We start from the raw sequence: 26,842 nt of genomic DNA, 5'->3' as shown, positions 1-26,842 counted from the left end.
ATTTAAGCTCTCCAAGATGTCCTTTGACTTTGCTGTCTTCCAGAACAGTTAAGAAATATTTTACACACTCACCTAAACCACTGACAGTATACTCAAGATCACTGGCATCCAACAGAATCGGTCCATTCTCCTGTTGGCCTTCTTCCTTGTAATACAGCTTGTACCCTTGAATAGTTGCAGTGTCCTCAGAGTCCTGCTGCCACTGTACTGTAATGGTTGTACAGTTCATTGGCTCCAAACGCAGCTCAGGAGACTTTGGTGCTGGTTTGAGAGAAATATATATAATATTCTTATATTCTCGAAACAAATAATTATCACACAAAAATTTGGATCCTCATCAGTCCAAAGTTCACTCAAGACTCATCTGTGTACTCATATATTTATTTCTTTATTATGATGTCTGACTCCCTATATGCTAATTTAACAACTTAATTTAGGATAAATCAGAATAGAAACATTTTTAACTCCGCATCTTAATAAATTTATTTATTAAATTTATAAGGTAGTTATTTTCAAAAGAAACCAAAACACTACAAAGTTAGTTATAAAATTATCTCCTGTTTTGAAGGGAGCCAGAGCAAATGCAATTAACAATAACATCACAGTTCATCAAGTCCTAGTAATTTGCTATAGTAGTCAAAACTCAATGAAATCCAAAGTGGATGGATGTGGATTACAGCTAAGAAATAAAGTTAAATTCAATTCTACATATTTTTCAAGCTATTCATGCAAAGTTGAATGCTTTTCTGCATGACATTACTAAATAATGATATATTCCAAAGATCAATTGTAACAACTTAAACTTCAAATATCAAGTTAATTTGCATATTCAAAACATTTGTGCATTTTGTTTGTAATAGAGACATGCATGCATCAACTCAGAGCTTTTAAAGTACCTGTACACACAGCTAATGTGTAATGTCCCAATTTGCACAAGGGTACTTTACACTGAACAACAATGGGGTTTGGGGTTGTTGGACGTTTTTGTTCAAATGCTACAGACCAGAAGAAAACTGTGTTATCATTGGACACAAGTCTACAAGCTAAAACATTTGAGCAGCTCACAAACATAAATTCAGGTTTCCTGCCACCACGTCAAATATGTGAACATCAACATGTGGAAACAATCAAAGATTGACACCAAAATAATATATCAGCTTTTCCTTCTCCTGTCACATATAAAGCCTTTCATAAGACAGATTAGTTCCTCTTCAACATTTGATCATGAAACTATGTATCAACTGCATTTAATTTATCAAAGGAATCATAAATTTTTGCAGATTATTCACAGAATCATAGTTAGGACACTATTTTCTAGATCTCCAGAACAAGGACATGTAACAGGAAAATCTATTTCACATCCTTGCACTACCTGTCAGAAAAATTTGTAGCCTTCAGATGAAGCCTGCAATTGACCCCATCTCTAGACTGCTGGTAACATTAAGAATTACCTTTCACACTTGTAGCTTTGGGAGTCCGGTGGGAAGTCCACAAAGACGCCTCTCCCCAGCCAATCCTTGTTGCAGCAGTGATACGAACCAAGTAGACACTGTCAGGCCTCAGGCCTTCGAGAAGATACTCATCTGAAGTTCCTGGGAGCTCCAAGACTTGGATTTTGGTCTCTGTGCTGAGGCGGAAAGACAGACGGTACAGGACCACCTGACCTCTCCTGTATTTTGCGGGAATTGGCAGCCAGGAGATGAGAATATCCGTAGGACTTCTGCTTGTCAAACTAATTTCAGGAGCTCTCAAGGGAACTAAAAAGGAAAAGACGAAGCTTCAGAGCTCAGGGAAGAGAGATGGAAAATTCTCATCTGACACCTTAGCCTATGATGAGGTGCCAGTAACATAAGAGTAAATAATCCAAGAAGTTTTGTAGATTGTTTAATTTAAGGATAACTTGACACTGCCTGGACTTCTCACCTTCTGCGTGTAGATAGCCTTAGCAAGCTCCTTTATGTACAGCCCTCACCTTCTGCTCTGATTGCTGCCAGCAGTAATCAAAGGCAATCAGCACCTTACTGATCTGACAAACTGACTGTCAAGGTCAGACGCAGCAGCTTAAACCGACAGTCAAGACAACAACTTGTACTGCTGAAGACTCAGTACATGTTCTCTTCCGCCAAGCATATAATGAGGGTAGTAACTCCTGGCAAAGAGACAGGCAGACAACTGGAACTGGCAAAGCTTAACCCTGTCAGAATTTATTAATCAGTTCTAATGAACTATACTGAGCAGTTTTTGTTGCCATGATGTTCTGATTAGTTAAATCACTGCAGAGAAAAGTCAGTAGGGTCTTTTATGAAATTCTGATTCTAACAAGCACACAGACAAAACAAACAAACAAAACCCACAATGTTCATTTTTTTTGGTATAGCAAATTTTTATTCCAAATTTTCCCTCAAAATTTGCAAAAGGTGCAGTGGGTTTACAGTTTGATGAATGTTTCAGATGCCCAAGAGAAAGTTATAGACACTAAATTCTAGGCTATCATGAAATTCTCAACACTGGGAGAGTTCTTAAAGACCTAGAATACTTATTTACATGATTTATTGAAAAGTCTTTCAATGTAAAAAAGATACTGTGTAATATACAATGTTGCCCTGTCAGAATGTTGTTTTATTCTCATTCCTTTCCTTAGCTGGCTCAGGCTTACGTTGCATGGATCTAGAAGTCTCACTGACATCACTGGAAATTTGGGATGCTCAATAGCTGTTAGCACTGGATTGCACATTTCTATTCAGTGCAAATAAAAATGTTCACCTGCATCAGTGGTATTTCTCTTACCGTCTTCAAGGGTGTGCTGAGTCACATGATCTGACATCTGACTGGCTCCCAGAGGCATATAAGCTACAATGTAGAAGGTGTAGTTGCTGGCTGGTTCCAAGTCATCAATAATGTAATGGGTCGTATCATTTCCAATGACCACTTGGTACTCTTCGTTATTTAAACCTGGCATAAAACAAGGGTTAGGCAAACAAAAATTCCTGACAATCTCCCAACAGCATAGTTTCTTGGCTTTAAGATCTTACGAAGTTATTTCATGTTCTTCCCCAGCCTACCTCTATTTTTTTCAGCCCTACTAAGTAAAAAGTCTTTTATGCACAGGAGTAACTGTGTCTTGCTGTGGTGAGATTATGGTGTTTCAGCATTTTCCTTAATAAGGGATGCTGAATGCAATTCTAAACCCTATTTAGAATTAGTCACAACAAACTGTGCCCAATGTACAGTAACACAACAGACGAGCTCTAATAGCCTTATCATTCATACCAAGCTTCTAAATCTATTTGTTTAGCGTCAGGGAGGTATTTTTCAAAACCTATTTACAGAGCTTTTCTATAGCAGGCTGCGAGGAATGCCAAGGTTCCACTCCATCAAAAACAAAACAAACACCACCACCCCTCAAGAAACAAACAGAAAGAATTTATTCAGCAAAAGAATCTCATTTTAGCCCTGTGAATTCTATTGCATTTGATTGACATGGATTTTTCTTTAATTTGGACAAAGGCCATTAAGAACAGACCAGAATAAGCTTCAAAAATGTTTGGCTCCTTAGTGAATTGTTAAAAAAAAAAAAAAAAAAAAAAGAAAAAAATCTCAGCAATTCACATTAAAATATGCATAGCAATGTACGCAGCACTCCTTGTCTTTGTTGGGCTTTATTATAGAGGAAGGCTATGAAGTGGAATAAGTGTGGTGAAAGCTGCTGTGTTAACGAACAATTCACACCAAGTCAGCTTAATCAAAACTCTGTAAGAGCCAGCTCCTCCTCTTCACAACTGAATTTATAAACAAAACGAAAGGCAAATTCCACCATTAAGTTTTCCCACATTTATGAATTAACTTGATAGCATTTTAATTAGACAAGATTTCGAGCATCTCACAACAGACTAGTTAATGGCTTGTTAATTAGGAATTGTAAGGCACGATTTCTGACCTGCTAAACAAGATCCTTGAGCTCAAATTAAAAGGACTTGTTCTCTCATTGAATGGATTGCTAGGCCTCATGCAGAGGCCCTAATGAAACAGCCATAATAGAGAACAACGCTTGCCTTCCACCACAATCAGTGTTCCCTTTGTGCCTTTTCTAAATCACTAACAAGGAATTAACACACTCCAACGTGCACACTCATCAGACCCTTATTCTTCTTGCTACTATGACCCTGATTTGAATGTAAAATATTCTGCTTAAAGAAACAAAAAACAAAACCACAAAAAACCACCTGTTAGTTTCTTCAACTAACTTGATTAAAACAATTTTTTTTAAACAGAGAAGAGGACTTGAACCTGTTTTTACAGTGAAACATCAGAATACTTGAGTTGTGAAATTAAACGATGAGTGATGGTATCTTTTGTATTCAAAGCACCTAGCACATTGTGAAGTCTACAGAAAAACACGCTATAGAACTGCATATGACTAGTGTATTATCCCATTTTCCTTTCTGTTTAAAGTTTCTGGAATCATAAGCATCAGTAGAACTTAGGAGACTTAGCAAGCACTGTTTTGCTTTTGCAATAAAATGTTCTTTATTCACACTGACAAATGTGGGTCCTAACTAAAACAAGAGAGCAATATATGAACATCAATCTATAAAGTAAAAAGTTACACAGGAGAAGCTTTAAGCAAGTAAGATACACTCTAGCTAAGTCAGATACATCTGAGATAATTTTTAATTTTCATTAGGGTCTGAAATAAGGTGTGAGGGGGGACTGGGGAAAGACAGGCTGAAAGGAATAATGAAAGCAATACATCCATACAAAATACTTACATTAATACACTATTATCCAGAATTCTTACAGAGTAAATAAGGTTTTGACAATGTCAACAGTCTGTGTTAGCACCTCTATGGCCTGGTATGGTGTGAATGTCATCATAAGATTTTCCCTAATATTTAATTTGCATTTCTTTAAATATAGTTACTTCTAAATTTACATTAGAGAGAGATGGCTTTCTCACAAAGCCATTTTCTAGGTTTTTAATAACATCTCTGATATGTGGACAACATCCTGAGAATGGTTTACAGACCATCACTTAGAAAGCAATTATTTTTACCAAAGCGCAGTCCACTAGCCTTTAAAGCTCAACGTTTTTCTATAAAATGAGACAAAAGTGTTTTTATGTCCTGATGCAGATCATCTGGTACTACCCAATCATGTTACCAAAAAGAAAAAAGCATGCAGATCACCTATGTTTTGATTCCTGTCACTATAACTACTCCTCCTAACACAGCCCTCCCCACTCTCCCTGTGTGGATTTCTTTACTAATGTGAAAGGACACACAATACCATTATATTAAATGAAGTAAATATCACAAGACAGTCTGGAAACATGACAATGTGTATTTGTGAAAGCAAGTTCAAACAAATCACAGTTTTCTTGTAGGGTGTTTGGAGTTTGTCTTGTTTTTTAAACCAAGACAAGCTACAATCTCATTTCACAAGACATAACCTCTGGATAAGTCAGCAAATGAAGCAGGGATTGCAAAATGATTTTGCAGAAAACACATTTCATAAGATACCTCCATTCACTCCTGTGCGAGAGTATTTCCTGCACAAATACACACGTCCCTAAGGACAGTTTGCCAGTTTTCTTTGAAGTTACCCGGTCTCTGCTGTCTACACTGGCACCAGACATACAATTACCCAGATAACTTATCTAGTGTAACTTTATTCATATTAGCTTTAAGAGAGGGTTGTGAGCACAATACCTTGGTGACTGAAAGTGCAGAGGGTAATTTCACGCACCTCTTGTCCTCATTATCTTTGAAAACTCTTTCCTTCCTTCCTTCCGACAAAATTCTCTTGTATCCTGAAAGATCCCACTTGCAAAAGCAAAGGCAGCTATTCCTGCATCAGTATTAGAGTAATTAAGCTGTCCTTCCTGTCCTCTGCTTAGCAGATGGCAGACTGGTATTCCGCACAGAGCTAAGCATCTGCAGTCCTGTCCTTGAATAAACCACTTACTGCATAAAAATGGAAAATGAAAATGCTCCTAGAAAACAGAGCTGCATCGCTTAGTTTGAGCCACGCACCTAACAAATTTTCAAGTCATTTGGCAATCACTTCTCCTCCTTATGAAAAATGCCTGTTTTCTATCACCTTAAAGATTACCTTACCTTAAAGCAATTGCACAATACTAAGGTAGTTTAAAATGTCTAGTTACTCATTTTTATTCTAACTATCCATTCCCTTTTATACAGGAATTTATATATAATTTCAGAGACTAGATAAACTGTTCATAGTTGTTTCAGCATATTTTAGAGTTTGAGTATACTTTTCTCATTATAGGAGACCAAGGGTTGAAAGGAGAGTAGATTTTACCATTCAGGCAACATTCATTCTAAGAGAAGATAGTTAAGCCAATAAAATGTCAATTATTTTACTCCAAAATATACAAAATCCAGTAAAGTCACAAGAGTTTGGGGATCTAGCCAAAAGAGCTGTCTCTTGTGAAAAGTTCAACTCTGTAAGCCTCCAGGATTCTCTTGTGTGCTCTGTCCTTCCCTGCCAAGCACACACACATGGAAGAGAGTAGGCAGAAGGTCCTGCTGAGGACAGAGGCAAATCCAGATAGTAGTACGGAGGCCCCAGGTTTTAAAGCCCATTCCTGACTTTAAAATCTGCTTACTGGAGCGATCAGACAAGGGCGAGTTGGAAGAACGCTCAGTCCCACAAATGGCACAAGCATTTTTCCCCAAGCATGCCTGTTGATTACAATATGCATTTATATGCCAGTATGCTCTGATGCAGCCCTGGTTACGAACCATTCCATGCTCTGATGCAGCCCTGGTTACAAACCATTCCACTTTGACAGTCTTTGCAAGGACATTCAAGTTTTTACCATGCAGAAGTAGTTAAACAGTATTTAAACCAATCTGCTTACCTTCTGCTTTCATGTAATGCACAGAGTATGCAATCACTTTGTCTGAATTATACAGTGGCCTCTCCCATGCTAGCAAGATCGCTGAGCTTGACATCGTTTCAGCATGGACGTTGTAAGGTGCACTGGGTCTGTCTTCTGACATAACCACAGTAAGCCTGGCCCTGGAGAGAATAGATCCCTGGCTATTCTCAGCCATGCACTGATAAATGGCATCGTCTTCAGGAATGATCTGGTTAATCACCAATTTACTGAATCCAAAAGGAAGAAAGAGAGGAAAAAAGCTCATATCTTGGATAAACTTAGCTCTACATAATGCAACAACAGTTATGTTTGCCTCTACTTCTTGAGTTTAGAATTGAGTTACGTGCCACAAAATCTTCTATGAGAAATGCATATGCAGCTGTGAAATTTAGCAACTTAAAGTGTTCCTCAAAACCTGCCATGTTTATGCTTATGCCTGCAAAGCCAGGCACAGTGAAAACAAATCTGTAAATCCATCCCCCACTTGCAAAAAGCACAACCTCAGGGTTGTCATTTCTTAACCAACTCTTTAATATGAGCTGTTCCTATGCAGTAGTAGTGAAATAGAGCCTCAAACAGCTAGTAAGATTCTGGTCTCTGCTACACTACTATAAATCTAAAGCAACTCTTTGGTGAAATCACTTCAGTTTCCCCCTCAGGTAAGGCAGCAATCACAAAAAATTTGCTGAGGATTTTAGGTGTTGACTAATCTGCATTCCTTCTGCCAAGAAAATGTCCATAACTACATTTAATATCCAATTTCATGTTTACTTGAGTTATATTTTGCTTGGCTACATTTAGTTACTGGAATTTCATCCTTTGGTAGCACATCAGTAGCACAGCTCTCATACAGCAGTTGTAATCTTACCTGTTGTACATTTTTATTCTACCATTGGAGTGTATTCTCCTTCCATTTTTTAGCCATGAAATTTTGGGGGCAGGATTTCCTTCTGCCTGACAAGCAAAACGAGCAGTACCAGCTCTAGGTCTTGTTAAACTTTCCGGCCATTCCACAAATGAAGGTGGAGCTACAGATAAGCAACAAGGTGGGGGGAGGGAGAAAAAAAAAAAGAAAAAGGAGATCAAGCCCCCACAAATGCAAGGACAGCCAGAATAATAATGAATTTTTCACACACAAACCTCTCTCCTCAGACCACTCAAGTACACATATACCCATGCAGAAAGCATTTTCAATGTAAACAAAGCACATTTCTTTAAAGATAAATACTATCGGCACTGATAGCAACATATCTACACATTTTTGTTCATGCATTTATGCATACAAACAAATCAAACTCCAGCCTATGACATACTGCTCACAAAGCATACCTACATATTATATATTTCTACTCTGTTATGGAATTCTTTTCTGTGTTGAAAGCCTGTCTTCCCAGAGCAAACGTTGCACCTGGGTGTCTCCAAGCGCAAATGAACTGCTAGCTTAACTCAAAGGTTGAGTATGTGACACTTCTCATCCAAGGCAACAGACGGAAGGCAGTAGCCACAATTCTGCGATCTGTTTCTTCTCTGCAGTCTCCCTACAGCTCTTGGCACACTATGCTCGAGATTAAAAATTCAGCCCAGCACATAACACAAGCTCAAGACAGACAAAAGTTGTTAGAACACACTGTGGAAGTCCAAGCAGGCTCACCCAGCACAGTGAGAGTTGCCATTGCTACCGTGAAGTTTCGTGTGCCTGGAATAGTGGCTCGACAGACATACACGCCTGCGTGCTGCACCTTCACATTGGAGATCATGAGGTTCCCATTTCCAAGGACACGGGTATTGAAGACGTCAATGGACTTATGGTCTATTTGAGAGAGTGGGAGAAGTGCGGTTACTAAGCTGTTCAATGTATCTAAATGAGTTATCTAAATAGGGTTGCCTACTCAGTAATAACATAGATTAGATTTTAAAAGTCAAAAGATGCAAAGGGAAATCACAGAGATTTCCATTTTGCATTTGCTTTGCTCTTCACTCTAGTTATCTGACCATTCAGATGGTTGGGTCTCACCACTTGGTAAAAGGGGTTTATATCTGCAATTCACCATCACAGCTAAAAAAACTAATGCTATTTTCACAGTTAGCCTCCCCAATTGCCTTGCACTACGATTCATTTCACCACCACCAACACCCACATCATCTTTACAAATAGGAATCATCTAACTCCTGCTGAATTATGCTGGGGATAAAATGAGTATATTTGATTACCGTATATCATCTTCTGTTTTCACAGTAAATGGCTATGACTGTTAGATAACTTTTTACTTACTTTTTTATCTATCAAAGCCACTGAATCAACCAGGAAATATATTTTTATTTTTCCCATTTTCAGAAATAAAAATGTAGGAAAACTTATCATGTTTCCACAAGTACAGTTCCAGCTTCCACATTTAGGTACATGTCAGAATAAAAACAGAGGTAGTTTTCATGGAAAAATGTGATGCGCTGATGAGTGTTATTACTCTTCTTGCATTCCCTCTCTTCTCCTCTTCTAGGCTGACTACTTGGCATTTGACTATACCTATCCATAGTCCAAATGGTCCATTAACACAAGGTGCAAATCACATTCAGGTACTGGTTCTAAGAAGGGAGGGAGAAACATTTACAGGATTTTTTCATAGGATGCAACCACTCCAACCTGCCCTAATTCACCATTGACTCTACTCTGAGTCACAGATCCCTGGAGGTCATCACCCTACCCGGCACTGAGCACAGTGCAGGATTGACAGCAGAAGCAGGGAGTCCAAAGCCTCAGAAAACCTCAGGGCTTAACAGCAGTATGGAAGTATGCAACTAGAAGTGTTTCACTTATCTTACCCTAACCTACTAATCGTTACCTACTACGTGAAGCCTCAGAACAGTAACCTAATTGCTGATATCCTTTCTTTCCAGTTTCACTTCCTCTCCACAGGCTGAAGGTTGAATGCTGTAATTTTAAGACCTACCTAACCGGCTCCAAGAGATGATTGGCTTTGGATTCCCTGTGGCTACACACTCCAGTATGACAGTTTGATGAAGAGATGCCGTAATGTTTTGAGGACCAGCTATTATAGATGGCTTGTGAAAAGGCTTCAAGTCTGAGGCTTTGGAGGTAAAAAGCAATTTTAAAAAAGTCAAAAGAAAGTGAGAACAATTAAATAAAACTTCAATTAAATATGAACTAAAGCATGACATTTTAAGGATGCTTAAAATTAAATTTACACCAAAGCCTTATTTCAGTAATTGCGGAAACTTATACTGAACAATATTTTAGCCACAAGATACAAGCAAGTAAAATTATTATCTGGGCAAGTGGTTCAGATGACAGTTACAGGTCTTCAACGCATGTAAGTGTTTTTGATGTAATGTAAAACAGAATATAATGTCATTGAAAAAACAAAATCTCACGTGGTGAGTACCTGGAATAACACTCAGCACTGCCTCACTGCTTTTACGTCTATTGGCTATTGTTGTGGCAACACATCGATAGTTCCCAGCATCCTTCTGTTCAACACCATAGATCTGAAGAACTCCTGTAGGTAAAGCAGTTATCCTGTCACAGAAACAAAAAGAGAAATGTAGACAAACGTTCAACCAGTGAACACCATCACGGAATCAACAATTTGATTTACAAACCGCCACTGCTACACTGACCTGGGAACAGCAGGCTGGAAACTTGACAACATTATAAGTGACTCACCTCCCTGCATTTCTGAACTGCAGGCGAGATGCCCCCAGACACCATGATGAGAGCAGAGGAATTTACTTTCAACAAGCAGATCCTCTCACCCTCAGAAGCAACCATTCCAACCTTCTTTAGCCCGCTACTACATTCACACTGTTTACGTTGGATGATTTTTGGCAGCAATTTCTGATATACTGGCATAACTGGTATACAGTGCCCAGAAACCCACCTATGCTTTCAATTTTTATGTTTCTCTTTTTACCTTCCTTTGCATGCTAGTATCTTAGACATGTTCAACAAAAGTTACATTTTGAGAAGGATGGGAGTAGGTTCAATGAATACAACCAGGACAGGAAAAGAATTTGGCAGGGAGCAGGCTGTATGATTCAAGTTCATCAATTCAAGAGAAGTCCCCCTGCGCAGAATTTCCCTAGCATGAAGTGTTTTAACCCCATGTTCTGTACATATAATTCTTCATTGGCTCTCTAAAGAAAAACAGATTCAGCATCAATTCTTCTGTGAAAGGAATCCTGCTAGTTCAAATCACCCCCCCAGTCAAAGTCCATCTATTCTGTATCCCACAGCAATTCCCATTCCTGAGGATGACTTGCATACAAAATTCTCCAACGACAATTCACAGGTCAATGATTACTGTGTAGACAATAGCCAGCGATCCTGGTCTGCACTCATAACACCTATTTAAAAGTCATTAACAACATAACTATTACTAGCTATTTTAATAGTTGTATTTTTATGTAATTGGTTGGAAGGTCACAGCCAGAGGGTAGTGGTCAATGGCTCGATGTCCAGATGGACGCCAATGACAAGTGGTGTCCCTCAGCAGTCTGTACAGGGACCGGTGCTATTTAACATTTTCATCAATGACTTAGCGAGATCGAGTGCACCCTCAGCAAGTTTGCAGATGACACCAAGCTAAGTGGTGCAGTTGACATGCCAGAAGGACGGGATGCCATCCAGAGGGACCTGGACAAGCTCGAGAAGTGGGCCTGTGTGAACCTCGTGAGGTTCAACAAGGCCAAGTGCAAGGTCCTGCATCTGGGTCGGGGCAACCCCCTGTATCAATACAGGCTGGGGGATGAAGGAATTGAGAGCAGCCCTGCTGAGAAGGTCTTCAGGGTACTGGTGGGTAAAAAGCTGGATGTGAGCCACCAATGTGCACTTGCAGCCCAGAAGGCCAACTGTATCCTGGGCTGCATCAAAAGAAGCGCGGCCAGCAGGTCGAGGGAGGGGATTCTTCTGCCACTCTGCTCTGGTGAGACCTCACCTGGAGTCCTGCGTCCAGTTCTGGAGTGCCCAGCACAAGAAGGACATGGACCTGTTGGAGTGGAGCCAGAGGAGGGCCACAAAAATGATCAGAGGGCTGGAGTACCTCTCCTATGAGGAAAGGTTGAGAGAGTTTGGGCTGTTCAGCCTGGAGAAGAGAAGGCTGTGGGGACACCTTATAGCAGCCTTTCAGTACCTGAAGGGGCCTACAGGAAAGATAGGGAAAATTTTTTTAGCAAGACCTGTTGTGACAGGACAAGGAGTAATTGATTTAAACTAAGGGAGGACAGATTTAGACTAGATATAAGGAAGAATCTTTTTACCATGAGGGTGGTGAAACACTGGCACAGGTTGCCCAGAGAGGTAGTGGGGGCCCCATCTGTGGAAACATTCAAGGCCAGGCTGAACAGGCTCCGAGCAACCTGGTCTAGTTGAAGATGTCCCTGCTCACTGCAGGGCAGTTGGACTAGATGGCCTCTAAAGGTCCCTTCCAACCCAAGGCATTCTATGATTCTAATAGCATCACAAGTATTCCAGTTTTTTTGAGCCTGCCACAAGAAGAAATCACAGAAAATAAATGACATTCCAAAATGTATAACTCTACATACCTGTCCATGACTAGAGGTAAAGTTGTTCGATTCACTTCCCATGTCACAGTGGCAGGAGGGTTTGCTGTTATTTTACAGGCAAATCGAGCTACTCCACCTTCTTGGACCTCAGCTGAAAGTGGCTGGACTTCAAATGCAGAAATGGCTAAAAATAAGAGAACATTGAATCTAAAGGACTAAAGTGAGGAAAAATTCCTGGCTAAACCAAACTCCAGATCATAGATCAACTTGCAAAAATACCCAGAAATACTTCAAATAGTCCTCTTTTCTACATGCAGAGAAAGAGAAGTCTAACTACCTTGTCGAAGTCACTCAATAGCATGGTTTCATTGGTTGGAGGTTTACTTAAAATAACTTTGCTTTAACCTAATTCAGCAAAAAAAAAGAAGCTTCAATGAAAATGAAGATGACAATCTCAAACAGAATAATTGATACACTTTTCAGCATGCAGCTGGAAAGTGTATCAATTATTAAACTACTGAAGTTCTTCATGTCCATTCAACTAGTTTGGGACTGACATCACTATACTTAAAAAAAAAAAAAAAAGTGACTGCAATAGAAAATTTCCAAATGAACAGCTGGTTCCTGACAGTCATATTTTAGTCCTTTAATAATACTCACTTTCATGAAAGCATTTGGAGAGGTTCATGTTTGATAAGAAAAAAATCGAAACCAAAAGAGATCTCAAAGCAAGTTTAATCATGTAAGAACACTTTCATTCCAACAGTCTGAGTGGTCACTGAGCAGCTGTCTCATGCATAGAGCATCAATATAATTTCAAGCATTTACAACTTAAGGAGTTCACAAAATCGAGCCAATTGAAGTGGCAGATTGTTAAATACCTTCCAGCTAACAGACACCTAAGAAATTGATCAGTAGTTGGATTTCTTTGCTCAGAACATAGAAGCCAAAGGGAAAGGAATACAAAATCTTCTAATTAATTGCTCTATTTACTGCTACTTACACTGTAATTAACAGAAAGGACAACTGTTCAGAGGCAACTCCTTTCAGACAACTTGCAACACAAATAGTTCCACACACATTTGCAACCCCTGCATAAAGTCAATGGTACTGATTTGTTTTTTAAAAAATCAGATTGTAAAGAAATTTCTACTCTTAACTCTTATATAAGTTATACAGAGACATGATTTCAATACATAAACCAATATTAGTAAGTTACCCATTTCTTAATATTCAAGTTTTGTGTTGAAAGAATTCCTCTATTTTACTTGTTTATTAATTGAAATGTTTTTTTCATCCAATTTACTCTAACTTGTTCTCAATAATACCCTTCTGCGTAGAGGACATGTGCAGTACTGATGCACACCAAGCATTCTAATGAATGCTCCCCAAGCCCGTTCATTTGAATACTGTTGCACAGCATCAACAAATTAATATTAGACTGTGAAGGAAATGTGGCGTGACCTGGTTGTTTTCTGCTCCATGCACAAATTAACTTCTAACATGGGCCTAACTACATAACTTCAAGATTCCTGTTACTAGTGTACCTATTTCACTCCCCAGATCAGAATAAACCCCTTTTCTGCACTGCATTCCTGTAGCTGCATCAGCACTGCAGGAACGAGCATTCCTAATCATACCAGCAGAGTTAAAGTGTTCCAACTTTGTAAACAGACCTCCCAAAAATTGTGGTTAACAAGACAACCAAGCCTGCCTCGTACAGCAAAATCACCTAAAAGCAGTTGTAGCCACATGATGCAAATACTGTGGCCGTTCGAAAGTAGGTTTAGCACCTCAAACGTGACTCGGACTCCCAGGACGCAAGCAGAGATGCTCCTGGTATCCACTTTTATGTCCAGTCCCCTGCTTTTGGCAGTGGGGCCCCAAAGCCCCAGCACATTTAGATGCTGTTACTTCCTCCCTTCCCTCCTGCTCCATTCTAATTTCTCCCTACACAGAACGCATGTGCTCATCTGGAGTCAGAATTATATTTCCCTAGAGCTGTTCTTAACAGATTTTTTTGAACAGAAAACGCAGTGATTTGCATTCTTCATTTTTTTACGGAAAGTATAATGTAGCAAACTAGGCAAGTCTGCTTCGCTTTCAAAATAAAATCTCTAGGAATGCAATAAAGACACAGATAATAAGAACAACACAAATCAAGGTAACCCGAGTTTCAGAGCTATCATGCAGCACAGCTGCACCACACAGCCAGTGGCATGAGAAAAGACTGTGTAATTGTCTTTCTGCCTTGTTAAAATGGTCCTATCGAAGCAAAGCTCTTGCACACCTTTAAAAGTTTAATCTCCATAGGAACTATAAAATCACACCTAGAATTTTCTTATATTGGTACATTAAAGGGACAGAATGAGACAACAGAATCACAATATTTGGTTTTGATTTATGTATATAAAAAGAATGGTTTATTTCCATGCACCTGGTACATTACAGCTGAAGATTAAAGACAGAAGACTCTCAAGAACTACAAAAGAAACTGAGGAAAACTGGTATTTCACAGAACACAAAATGTCATCGTGATAGCAAGCAAGAACAGATTCAGCTATACTATTTAGAAAATCCAATACAAGCTGTTAACTGAAGCTCATATTTAACAAACATTTTTCCACCAAGCAAGAACAATGCATTTCCTCACAAAATTAATCTTTAACGACAGCAAAAGTAAGAACTAGAGAACTGCGCAAAATCTTCAGAAAATCTCAATATCACCAAATGTGGTTTTAGAAACAAAAAATTCCCACTTACCTCTCATCTAAATTTATACATTGTTTATCAGTTTAGCTCAGTACTTGCTCCTTCTGTATCTCGTTTCTTTACACAAATCTCTGGTTTCTCCTTAATTCTGACTTTATTTGTTCCAGTAAAATCTGTTTTTACAAGTCTATTGCTGTCTCATGAAACCTGACCTCTTTGTAACAGGCTTGTTTTCATGGCAAACGCCGATACCAACTCAGAACCCCAAGAAAAAGTCATTAAAGCAGTGCTGTTAAGAGGCCAGAGCTCTATAAAATGGATAAGAAACAAAGTCTCAAGAGACACACGTTGTTCCCGAAAACAACCCTGCAAAACCCAATAAATGTAAGTGCCTTTTTATTTGAGTTTTCCCCCTCTTCTCCAGTCTACTTAATCATTTTGTTCCCAGATTTATAGCCAAAAGAAAACAATTAATGTTACTCCAAGAACCTGATGCTCTCACCCTTTTTAAATTGCAAGACACAAAACGCTGCTTACAGAAGAAGAAAACAATAGCTATAAAATATATTTACTTTTATAAATTCCTTCCATTTATGTGATGGCAACGTATGTTTGTATAGTTACTTTTTTTGATGACATAAAACACGGTTTTGTCCAATAAAGTTATCTATGCAGAGAGAAATCAGAGTTCAGTTCTGGTGTGAGTTCTGTCATTTACCTGTCATTTACCTTTGAGGCAAATACCCACAGGCTCAAAAAACCAAATGATTACTTGCTGTCACACATTGATTAAATATTAGAGAAACACTGCTGGTGTCTCCTGCACCATATATGGATTGAATACTATCCTGCATTCATGTACAAAAAGATCTTGTGTACCTAAAGAGGTTTACATAAATTTAACTCTCAAGGTACAAAAAAGTAAAACTTAAGAAGCTCACTGCTCCCTTTTTTTTTGTTTGTTTAAATACACAAGCAGTCCTTCACCACTCACTTTAATTAAAAAAAGAGAGAGAGAAACAAAGAAACAAAAAAGAAACACACCACACCACACCCCCACATCATTCACCCCTGAACCTGAAGCTCGTTCAAACACCAGTCCAGGTGACTTGTTCCCTTACATGCTGCACTTTCTACTCACACACTTTCTGTCATTAAGCAATTTTCTGAATGAGCTTTCTTAAGAGGCAAAAGAGATTCCAACAACCTACATGTTTATTATTGTTAAAGGCTGTTGGTTTCATCACAGCGGACACTAGCCCAAGACTGGACTGCAACTGTATAATAAAGAAATTGAAAGAACGGAAGATGAAACCTCTGAACTGAAATTACCCCCGACCTGAAACAGTAGCACAGAACTGGGTTTCACGTAACCAGAATGCAGCAAATATTGAGAAACAAAGGGACATGATACTGAGCGCTTGAGTGTTTCTCAAGAGATAATGGCCACTCAGATAGATGAGCTGCTCAGGTGGAAAGAACAAGAGTGCATAATGCCATTTGAAGGACTTACGTGTTAATGCTATTGAGAATTACACAACAGCCCTAACCCTTCAAATGAAACCAAGAATCTTTTCCTCTTTTTTTAATTCTCAGGTGAAGAGGCTTCACTTGAGAAAAATAAACTTGAATGTTAAAGAAAAGCTTTTTTTTTTTCCCCAAAGAAATGGATTTCAGAACAGCACATGATAAATTTAATATCGAATTTTCTCTTTCTGATCTAGTTTTCATTATGTCCTCTCTCTGAAATAGCATCTAAAAATGCAACAAATATACATGTGTATTAGATTTTAGTACGGAAGCAAACTTGCACATATTTTCCTTGAGTTTAGTGTGATTTCTCAGTCCTTGAAGGAGCGAGGCTTAAAACAGATTATGAAAGGAGTTTTGTCACACCTTTCGGTATATGGCCACATACTTCCAGATGATTTGCTACTCAGATGGCACACTCTGATCTGGATCTGGGTTGGAAATAACCTTTACATAAGTACTGCCAGATCCAGACTCATGGCAAGACTGCAGACACATAGCTATTCTCCCCATTTCTGATGAAGCAGTTGGAGTACACAGAGCTGGAGCTGTTGTCAAGCGATCTAATAGGTGGATCTTTGCTGAGTTTCCCAGGAGATGGTAGTAAAAATTAAATAAAGTATCTGGGAGCTCAAGTTGTCCTTAGTACTTGCAGTTCAGAGGTGAATGTCACACAAATGGAGCAATAAGGGTAAAGATGTCATAACTGTAAGTGAGAAGGGATTACTGTGAAAGGGCGTTCTGTATGTATTATCATAAGCACAGCGATTTCTTACATTCACCCTTAAAATTTTAATCAAGTGTTGCTTGACCTAGAATTATTATTTTTAAAATGTGAGGCATAAAAATGAGAGATTTCAGGAGAAAACAGAACCTGACCTGTAAGGAAGATTAAAAGAGCTGGGACCTGAGTAGCCTGGGAACGGAAACTGAAGGAAGAAGTGACAGCCTTACAAACATACAAAGGAGATATTAGAGAGGACAGGGAGTGATGACTTGCATTAATCAGTAAGAACAGAAAAATGCACGAAGAGGCTTTAGCTCTAGCAGGGAAGTTCAGGTGAGGATCCTTAAGGGAAATGTAGTGGCAAGGAGTAGGCAAGTAAGGGAGGTGATACAACTGCTAGCGAAACAGGTGTCTAGGCTGTTGCCTACCTGCCCGAGGGCAATGACACGGCTCCTGCCACCTCCCTCACACCAAACGCTACAGTGAAGATCCTTTCACAAAGAAAATAATTTTGTCCTTCAGAAACAGTCAGAATCTATTAGTGTTTTGGGTTTTTCTCCCCAGGCAAAAACACAATTCAGAGTAGATTTGTATGAAGAGGCTCTTCAGCTCTCCAGCAAGCTACCTCCCCCTTCCACCTCCCACCCTGCCTTCTCTTTCACTCTTCTTTGGTCTTGAGAGCTTTATCAGTGTAGTACATTTTACATCGATAGGCCTTAAAATCTGTGGAGATAAGATAATGAAGCTAGTAGCTAAACAAAAGGATATCTAAGAAAAGAGTCAGCGCCAGAAGCACCCCTCGGTAGCAGAGGAGGGTCAGCCAGCAAATGCCCCCCTAAGGCACAACAGACAGCTGAGGTGTGCCACTGCTCAGCCTCACCTGGGACCACTGCTGCTGCACCTCGGTTTGTGCACTTGCCATTCAACAGCTGATGCATTTGAACAGCTTTATCAATACCCTTACGTATCTCCATTCTTTTCAAGCCAAGTGAGTCAATAAACTCATTTCAGGGAAAAAAGTGACAAGATGATCAACAGGTCCAAGAGGTAGCCTCTGACGCCGCAGCAGCTGTTCGACTACATTGGAAAGAGGAAGATAGCCCTATTGATTTTTAAAAATCAGCCTGCCTGTTTAAAATGATACATTTAGGATTTCAAAACCAGTTGAATTGCAGATAAGTTTTACAGCTTCAGTTACAACTTAAACTGTTCAGTCCAAAAAAACCTAGACTATCCTTAATCAGTACATCTTTTAGAAAGACATGCGTGCAAAGAGAACAAACACAAAGTGGATGGGGAAACCCAAATCTTTCAAAATAAAATATTATTGGTTGCTTTTTTTTTCAAATTATGAAGCAGGTTATAACCTATTGCGATTCAATTTGAAATTAATAGTTTTAATTACAAAAAAGCCAACTTTGGCATACAACGTACAATGATCTTAGCCCCAAGTATGGAACCCTAAACACACAAGGAAAATCTCTCCAGATAACTATAAAGTCTCATAAAATGGGATTTCTAGGATGCAGGTAGATGACAGCTCTTCAGGCATTTAAAATGCCATATTTTTAGTAAGCTGCTAAGGAAGCAGCTTATAGATCAATTCATGCAGAAGCACATAGTCTGTAAATGTCATCTAAGGAGATGTGTATTTTGCTTAAGGTGTTGGGAAAATGCTGTTCCTAGTTCACTAAGAAATGTAGCTACAGGTCTGACTTTAATTATAACTTACATTCTAGACACGAGACAGACATCTCCTTTGCATTATTATTTAAAGGCAATTTAACATCCTCCCAATGAAGTCGCCTAAGTACCAAGAATCTCCCAACTGATTCTGAACATCTTCAGTGACCACTAAATAGGAATATAAAACAGTGGATATGCTCATATGAAGTATGAGAGTCACAGAACTCTAAATGCTAGCAGGAACTGCTTTAAGGTTCTTGATCTAACCTGTCCTTACAATTCACTGTGTCATAGTGCCCTCAGAAAAAAATTTCACTAACAGTTAGGCAGCTAGAGCAAGACCAAACACGTGGACCAGTATAATTTCGTTGCAGTCTTCTGTCTGAATCTCTTTCTTGTCTCTTTTTTCCTACTTAAATTGTGAATTTCTTGGTACAGGGACTACACTTATTTCTGCATTTGCTCAATTACATGCAAATGCTGTCTTCTGCCTGTATGAGGCCACATCTCAGTTTACAATCTTAAATTCATTAATTAACAAGGAAGCTGGATTTTTCCTTCCCTCAGGTTCTCTTCCTTGTTTTTTTTTCTGCAAGTATTCTTTTCAAGTTTCTTTTCATTAATGCATGTGTTATTCAGCAGAACTACCATACTGAACATACATGCTACAGTTGATGAAAGGAATTATAATACTCAGCTTTTCCTTATAAATTCCTGTTGACTTTTTTTGGTCCAAATTATATCTGCTTTCAGCAAAACACCACAGACAATTCAGGTAACTCCACAACACTGGTGCTCTCTGCTCAGTAAAAAACTCAGAACCTGCAGCGTTGTGGTCTGTGGAGATGTGAGTAGGACCAAGATTTTAAGAGAAAATTTGGAAAGTGTCAGCGTGACTTCACCCAGTGAATAAATTTCTTCTGCTTAAAGAAAATAGAATTCAAATAGAGAAGCAGAAAGAGGAGAATAAATTAAAAGAAGTATTATAATTACATTGAAGTCCCTGTTTGGATTACTGTAGTTAATTGGACCACTTGTAAAATAAGTACTTTTTCTGTGTAAGTAAATACAAGTAGATCTGAAATTGTAAGCCAGTCTCGAAAGACAACAATCTACTGTTGTCACAGTGGAGGCACTGCTACAGCTGCAGCAGCAAGAGTCAAGATCAAGAGGAAATTGTACTTTCCTGATACACTGTGATCAGATGAAGACAGCAGCACCATACTAAAGAACATGTCTTCATGTAATTATATGAGCTAAATATTTGAGGAGTAAACCATCTGACATTCTCTCCATCAAGCTGGATAAAATCCAACATAACTGGAAGAAAACCACAGACAAAGTATTAAAAAAACCAAATGCACACACACACAATGGAGGAGGGGACTACTTGTTGGATTTTGCTTCTTGCAAGGTATTCTCATTTAACTAGTCCTTATCTAACTCCAAGCATCAGACTCGATTTTATCTTACCCTGCTTTTCTTTGAAATGCAACAGTATATGTTAACTTCGGACCAAAACATTAGTGCTCCAGTCATCTTGAGCACTCCAGGCATCAGAAAGCTGTGCTTCTGAACTATGGACCTCTGGTAGTTCAGCTCATAAATGTAAGCATCTACAAATACTTTCTCTTCCTTCAGTCTCACTCCTCATCCGCACAGGTATTTTCCTCCTTTTAATGGCTATTATTTAAGGCAGACAACTGAGTCTGAGACAGAACTGAGTTCCATCTGTAAGAGGAAGCGGTATCATCCAGAACACATTTGGCCCTTTTGAGCACAAAGCAAAAGTGTCCGTTCATTCTGACTGTTATAAAAGAGTAAAGAGGAAAAGACTGTAATTCAAACAACATACTGGTAATGGGATTCTTGTAAATTACCAGAGTTATCAATAACTGGAAGTGTGTGGCTTTTTCCCTAAAGCCAGCTGTTATTTTTAATTTCTGCCAGAGTGGTTGGGAAAAAAAGCTTAACTACAATGCACTTTTTATATATCCTTGCAATTTAAAGAACTATTCTGAAATCACACAGTTTTATATTATTATTGCTAAAAATATTAGTTTAATATACTTATTTTTAATTAATAACCAAAGATGTACACAGTGCCGAAAGCATGATACTTAATCTCAGTTGGAATAAAATGAGTCTCTTTTTTCCAAAAAATCAGATGCATCACTAAATAAATAAAACCCTCAAATAAATCATACGGGCTGCTAACATCACTGCCAAGAAGATGCTAAGATGTTAAGAACTCATAATGAACATTCTGGATAACACTATATCAGGTTCTTAACTTTTTACACTAGAATTTCAAAATTGTATTTTTTTTCTCTCTGTATTAATCTCTGGCAGTAAATGCTATCACACATTGACGTATTAATGAGCTGAGATAGCCTAACAAAAAGCAACTGATAGCAATAAAACAGCCAACCAATCGTCCTCTTCTCCCCAAAAATCTAAAAGCAGGGAGGGGACTGTAGTGTCCATAAGCTCATCCTATGCCTCTCCTCAAATTCATTAATCCATAAATTAGTGCTCTCATGATTGCTGTTCTTCTCACCTGCATGATTAGAGACACCTGTACTACGAAAGCGAGGAGAATAATGACCAATCTTGTTCCAGCTACTCACACACACTACACATGCTGCACACCCCTGCATACTTGCAAGAGAGAAAAGCACAATATTGCACATTATCCTTACCTAACAGACAAGGAACTCTCGTTTACAGGTTGAATCTCCAACACTAGTATCCACAGTTCTTAATGTCCTTGAATTAACCTGAGCCCAACCACACCTCCAGTCCCTGAAGGACAGCATGGACCAATAACTGCCTTTCTCAACTTTTCAAACAAGCTTTTCCAGATAATTTCACTTCCAAAGATAACATACATTATAAAGGATTATTGAACCAGTTCAACATACATTATAAAGGATTATTGAACCAGTTCATCACAATTTTAAAATCCATACAGATATATATATATATATATATATACGTATAGTATAACTGGGACAGTTAAAGAAACCACAGTCTTTAAGCCCATCCCACTTCACCTCACTGAGACCTTGGGAACAGCTTTACTAGAATTGTACCCCCTAATCCCAAATTAAACTAAATCCTTTTAATGTGCAACAGGGAGATTGCTGCTATTAATCCCTGGATTTTAATGAGGTACTAAGACTAAACTGTTAAACGTGACTTTAAAGTCAGTATTCGCTTGAATTGTCTGGAAGTACGGTCATCACTGTTAAAGGGCATTCATTTTACCTTCCTGTTTGGGGGAGGGGGAGGGGGGTTCCAGCTTCATATTTTAGCTTTAATTTCTGCCTTCCTTTTGTTCTATCAAGCTGGTACTAAGAGCTATTCTTAGAAACAAGACAGGATACAGACCTAAGATTACATGACAGAAACATGCTAGTTTGCCATTAGTATGACACCTAATTTCTCAATATGAAAAATAAAATAATTTGCCTGGAAAACCTAGAGGTTGAACATCAACAATGACAAAAAAAAGAAAAAAAGAAAGGGCCTAATTCAGATATTACATAACAGAAAATAAGTATTGTAAGGAAGAAAGAAAAAAAACGAGATGTGGAATCGAACAAACAGTAGTGTTACATAAGTAAAAGGAATCCTCAAACCACAGTATCCTGTCAGTTTAAAAGTTCCTATAGCCAGGCTACAAAGCAAAGGCTTGGTTGGCACCTAAGTTAGTGTTTCTACATACAGGAATATTTGAGTACTTTTCAGGTTCTTTGTGAATACCTTTCTCCAGAAACATCTGAACATGCAGGTCAATAGCTAGCAGGGAGTCTTTTCACAAGACAAAAAGCCCATGTATCTACAGAAGGACTACTGTGCTGGCAGGACAAAAATTCTACAGAAAAATCTAACTATGGATTTAGCCCTAAACCTATACTGCCAATACCTCAGAAAAATCAGGAGGTTTTCCTCATGAATAGTTTTGAAAAATGCCTCTATAATCACTCCAAGTGGCAGGGAAACTTCCATAAAATAAATGTTTATACCTTGGCTCACAGAAATTAAATCTGAGGAAGAAAAACTTTCCCCTTAGTCACTAAGCAAAAGGTCTAAGTTGAAGTTCATGAAAACTTTTCCATGAAAAATAACAGTTTGAGACAAAAATGTAATTCTGGGTATAGTAACAAGTCATGTTTCCTTTAGTCTACACTGAAAAGAAAAGTAGTCACAGAAGTGCAAACAATGCTCCCTTTTTTAATAAACTCTCTCTACATTGTTCAGGAACATACAGAACAAAAACCCCACAGTCTGCTGTGTATACTGGAAATATCAGCAAGCAGGATAACATTTAGCCTATCAGCATGCTATTTGTGAAACAGATTACACTGTGTGTTTTCACAGATATTTTTTGAGTTAAACGTATTTCCAGGACAAAACTGTCAATTTTCTCTTCCTAAAATGAATATGTGATAGTACAAACACCACAGCAGCAGTTTTGAAGACAATAGTTCAGAATTGTGTGGAAAAAGGAATCCAGTCTCAGGCAATTACCTTAGAGCATTACAATTAAATATTAGGGAGGTTAAACGTGACTGAAACTGCCGCATTGATTTGACACTATCAATAATTGATATGGGACATCTATTAATCTGTCTATCCCAAAGATTTTTCTTAAACATTTACCATTTAGAATCTCCTAGCAGGTATTTTGACATTTTAAAGAAGGTGGGTGGATTGGAATTACAGCTTGAACAAAATACAGTCATATTCTACAGTGATGGTTACTACTCTGATACTTTGGAAAACCCTGCAGGGTGGGAAATTAGAGCTGCATTTTTAGGAGCCACCAGCTTAGCACTGCAACTTGGGTTCCTCTTCCCTTCCTACCACTTTTGTTTTTTCTGAAGCCAAAGAACAGATTTTTATCAAATTGAGATGACATTTTGGGAGGCACTGGAATAGCTTATTGGCATCCATGCACTTTATGTTCACAAACCCAGAGAGCCTGAGAGCCAGATGTTTCAGACTGCTGACACACATTTCTTCATTTTTCCCCACCTATTGACACCTGTTGACCAGTAGAAGTCTTTTCCTTGATTTCAATAGGCTTTGAGTCAAGGCCTTACCCTAGAGAGATAAGAGACCCTTGACTGAGAAAATACTGTGCCTCCTCAGTTGTCTAGAAGATGTGTCTATTACTCCAGGACTCTGGCATATATCGCTTTGTTGGGACCAGAAGGAAGGAAGAAGGAAGACTGGAAGGGAAGGGAGTTATTCTGCTTTGTTTTACTTATCTTTACCAAGAGATTGGGGTTTTTTTTAATCAGTGCAAAGTATGCCAATACTTCAACTGAATACACAAATCTAAACACTAGGAAAAAAATTTAAAAGGTTCAAAAATTGCAAAAAACTAACAAGATTAGAAATGCCATTTCTACAGTGTGAAAGACATGTAAGCACAAAGAACGAGCCAGGTTTGGCCATGAAATTTGACATTCCCCATAGACAAAACTGATCCTTCGTACCATGTGCTCCTCACATTTCAGTTCACAGAATAGTATTGGCAGGTTGAGGGTGAGGTGCAAACCTTTCCGGGGCATTTTCCGTCCAAACATGAGGAAGAACTTCTTCACTCTGAGGGTGACGGAGCACTGGAACAGGCTGCCCAGGGGGGTTGTGGAGTCTCCTTCTCTGGAGATATTCAAGACCCGCCTGGACAAGGTCCTCTGCAGCCTGCTGTAGGTGACCCTGCTTTGGCAGGGGGTTGGACGAGATGACCCACAGAGGTCCCTTCCAACCCCCACCATTCTGTGATTAGTCTGCGAGACTATTCTGAGTTTTGGAGGGGCCAGAAACTGCTCTGCACATAGAGGTAATTACAGACAGCTTTCATTTTTCAAGCTTTTTCAAGCTTCAGAAAAGTTTTTTTTTCAAGGATACCCCAGATGAGGTAAGGGGTGAGGATATGGGCCATCCATCCTTTCTGCTGTTCTCAATGCATTACCTCTGCTTTGGGCAAATCTTCTCCAGGGCACTGACTGCTAAGCTAAAGGGTGAGCTCCTTTGCAGAGCTTACTGCAGTTTTGCCTCTAACAAACTACCAGTCAATTACATCTGGGAAACAGTCTGCGCTGCTAAAACTTACGGTCACCTCATTGCAAACACATTTACTTCTAGCCTACCATATACTTAGTTCCACCACTAAAACTAAACAAAGAGAGGGAGGTGCAATAAAGAAAGGAATGGAAAAAGGAAGAAACAAAGGTATGTTATTTTTTCCTCTCCTCTCTCATATTCTTGCCAACCAGCTATCTAAGAATTGCAATTATTAGACAATGACTTCCAAACTAAGATGCAGATCGCTAGAAAGTACTCTCCAACCTCTGATAAGAAGCGAGAAAATGAAATAAATAGTTTCATGTATAAAGCACACACTTTTAAAATACAATGCAAAACTGGTTTTTTGTGTATTCAAATCTTTGCACAGCAATGTCCATGATTGCCTCCCTCACCCCCCCAAAAAAAAAGGTAGCATTTGCCCAATCACAACTAGGCAATACTTTTCTGGTACTGAAGAATGCTATAACCTAAAGGCAATGAAATGGAGAAGCAAAGAGGTCAACAGCCTGAGCACCCTTGAACAAAAGTCCCCTTGGAGATGTCAGCTGCAATCTCATTTGTTTCCTTTAACACTTTCAGGTCCCCCTGCTTCTTTCTTTAAAGCTCCTAATTCAGTGGCTGACAAATGATCACTTTAAAAATCTCTGTACAGGAATAACCAAGTCTGAGTATGTCCACTGAAGATCACTAAGCTCTCCACCATTTGGGCTGGGACTAGATTCTGTAAAAGTGTTTCTGTCCACACACACAGAGACATGGTTTCCACCACCAGCTTCTCAACGTTAAGACCAGTCTAAAGTTTCGTATGTCGTATTTTCTCTTCCTGAAAACCTGGAAGTCAATTAGACTATACTGGACTAGGTTTTTAGGGAAATGTACTAATTTATTCTTTCTTTCCTAGAGTATCCTCTTATTCCTTCTTTCTTACAGTATCTTCAGAAAGTATATTGTCTTCACCACATACAGAAGGGAAACTATTGTGAGCAAGTTTCTGATACATCCCAGTGCAGAAAGTCAAGAGAAGAGGAGGACTCAAATGGGTGCATGTTGAAGACAGTTGACAGGAAAGGAGAAGAAACTGGAAACTTGACAAGATAACAAAAAATCCATCCCCCCTCTCTTTGAATATCTTTATTAAAAACAAAATAAAACTTTCCTCCCCTCTTGCAAGAGCTCTTTAGAAGTACAAGGTCTGGAGACAGGGTCTCAAAGACAGAGTATCAACTTTGGCTGCTCCAGAGAAAAAACAGCAGAAAAAAAGAAGAAATGAGGCATGTAGTTTTGGAACAGCCTCCCTTTGGAGAGGTATTTTTGGAAATGCAACCTCTTCTTACATACATAGACATCACTGAAGACAGAAGCAAGTCCATTTAACTATTGTCTCAGAAGCTTTTGGCCCTGTAAATGTTTGTTTTCTGGGCACAGGACACACCAAACAGCACATCAGACTCTCAACATTTAAACTGTGAATTCAAAATTATTATAAGATGCATCACAATACACCAGGAGTCTCTATGATATTGATCAACTTTTCTCAAGGATAAAAGCAATCATTTAATCTCAGGATATATTGTACTTCATGAAAGATGTTCCTTCCTTTTGCTAAACAGGCTGCACTGTAAATTTTGGAAAGCATTAATCTTAGCAACAGAAAGAAT

General features: G+C 38.8%; 1 protein-coding gene across 1 annotated transcript in view; it reads right to left on the bottom strand.

Moving 5' to 3' along the window:
* PRTG (protogenin) overlaps positions 1–26,842 on the bottom strand; it is an 86,454-nt gene that overhangs the window by 37,318 nt on the left and 22,294 nt on the right. Inside the window, exons 3-11 of the mRNA XM_075432112.1 lie at positions 12,464–12,608; positions 10,306–10,439; positions 9,853–9,990; positions 8,556–8,714; positions 7,773–7,932; positions 6,884–7,131; positions 2,788–2,952; positions 1,452–1,757; positions 73–261 (exon numbers count right to left, since the gene is read on the bottom strand). Of these exons, the coding sequence (XP_075288227.1) occupies positions 73–261; positions 1,452–1,757; positions 2,788–2,952; positions 6,884–7,131; positions 7,773–7,932; positions 8,556–8,714; positions 9,853–9,990; positions 10,306–10,439; positions 12,464–12,608 (1,644 nt within the window). The remainder of the gene's footprint in view (positions 1–72; positions 262–1,451; positions 1,758–2,787; positions 2,953–6,883; positions 7,132–7,772; positions 7,933–8,555; positions 8,715–9,852; positions 9,991–10,305; positions 10,440–12,463; positions 12,609–26,842) is intronic.

This window comes from Opisthocomus hoazin, chromosome 10, assembly GCF_030867145.1.
Source record: "Opisthocomus hoazin isolate bOpiHoa1 chromosome 10, bOpiHoa1.hap1, whole genome shotgun sequence".
Taxonomy (NCBI): domain Eukaryota; kingdom Metazoa; phylum Chordata; class Aves; order Opisthocomiformes; family Opisthocomidae; genus Opisthocomus; species Opisthocomus hoazin.
Note: the sequence above shows the minus strand (reverse complement) of the source record. Positions and strands in the feature narration are given on the sequence as shown.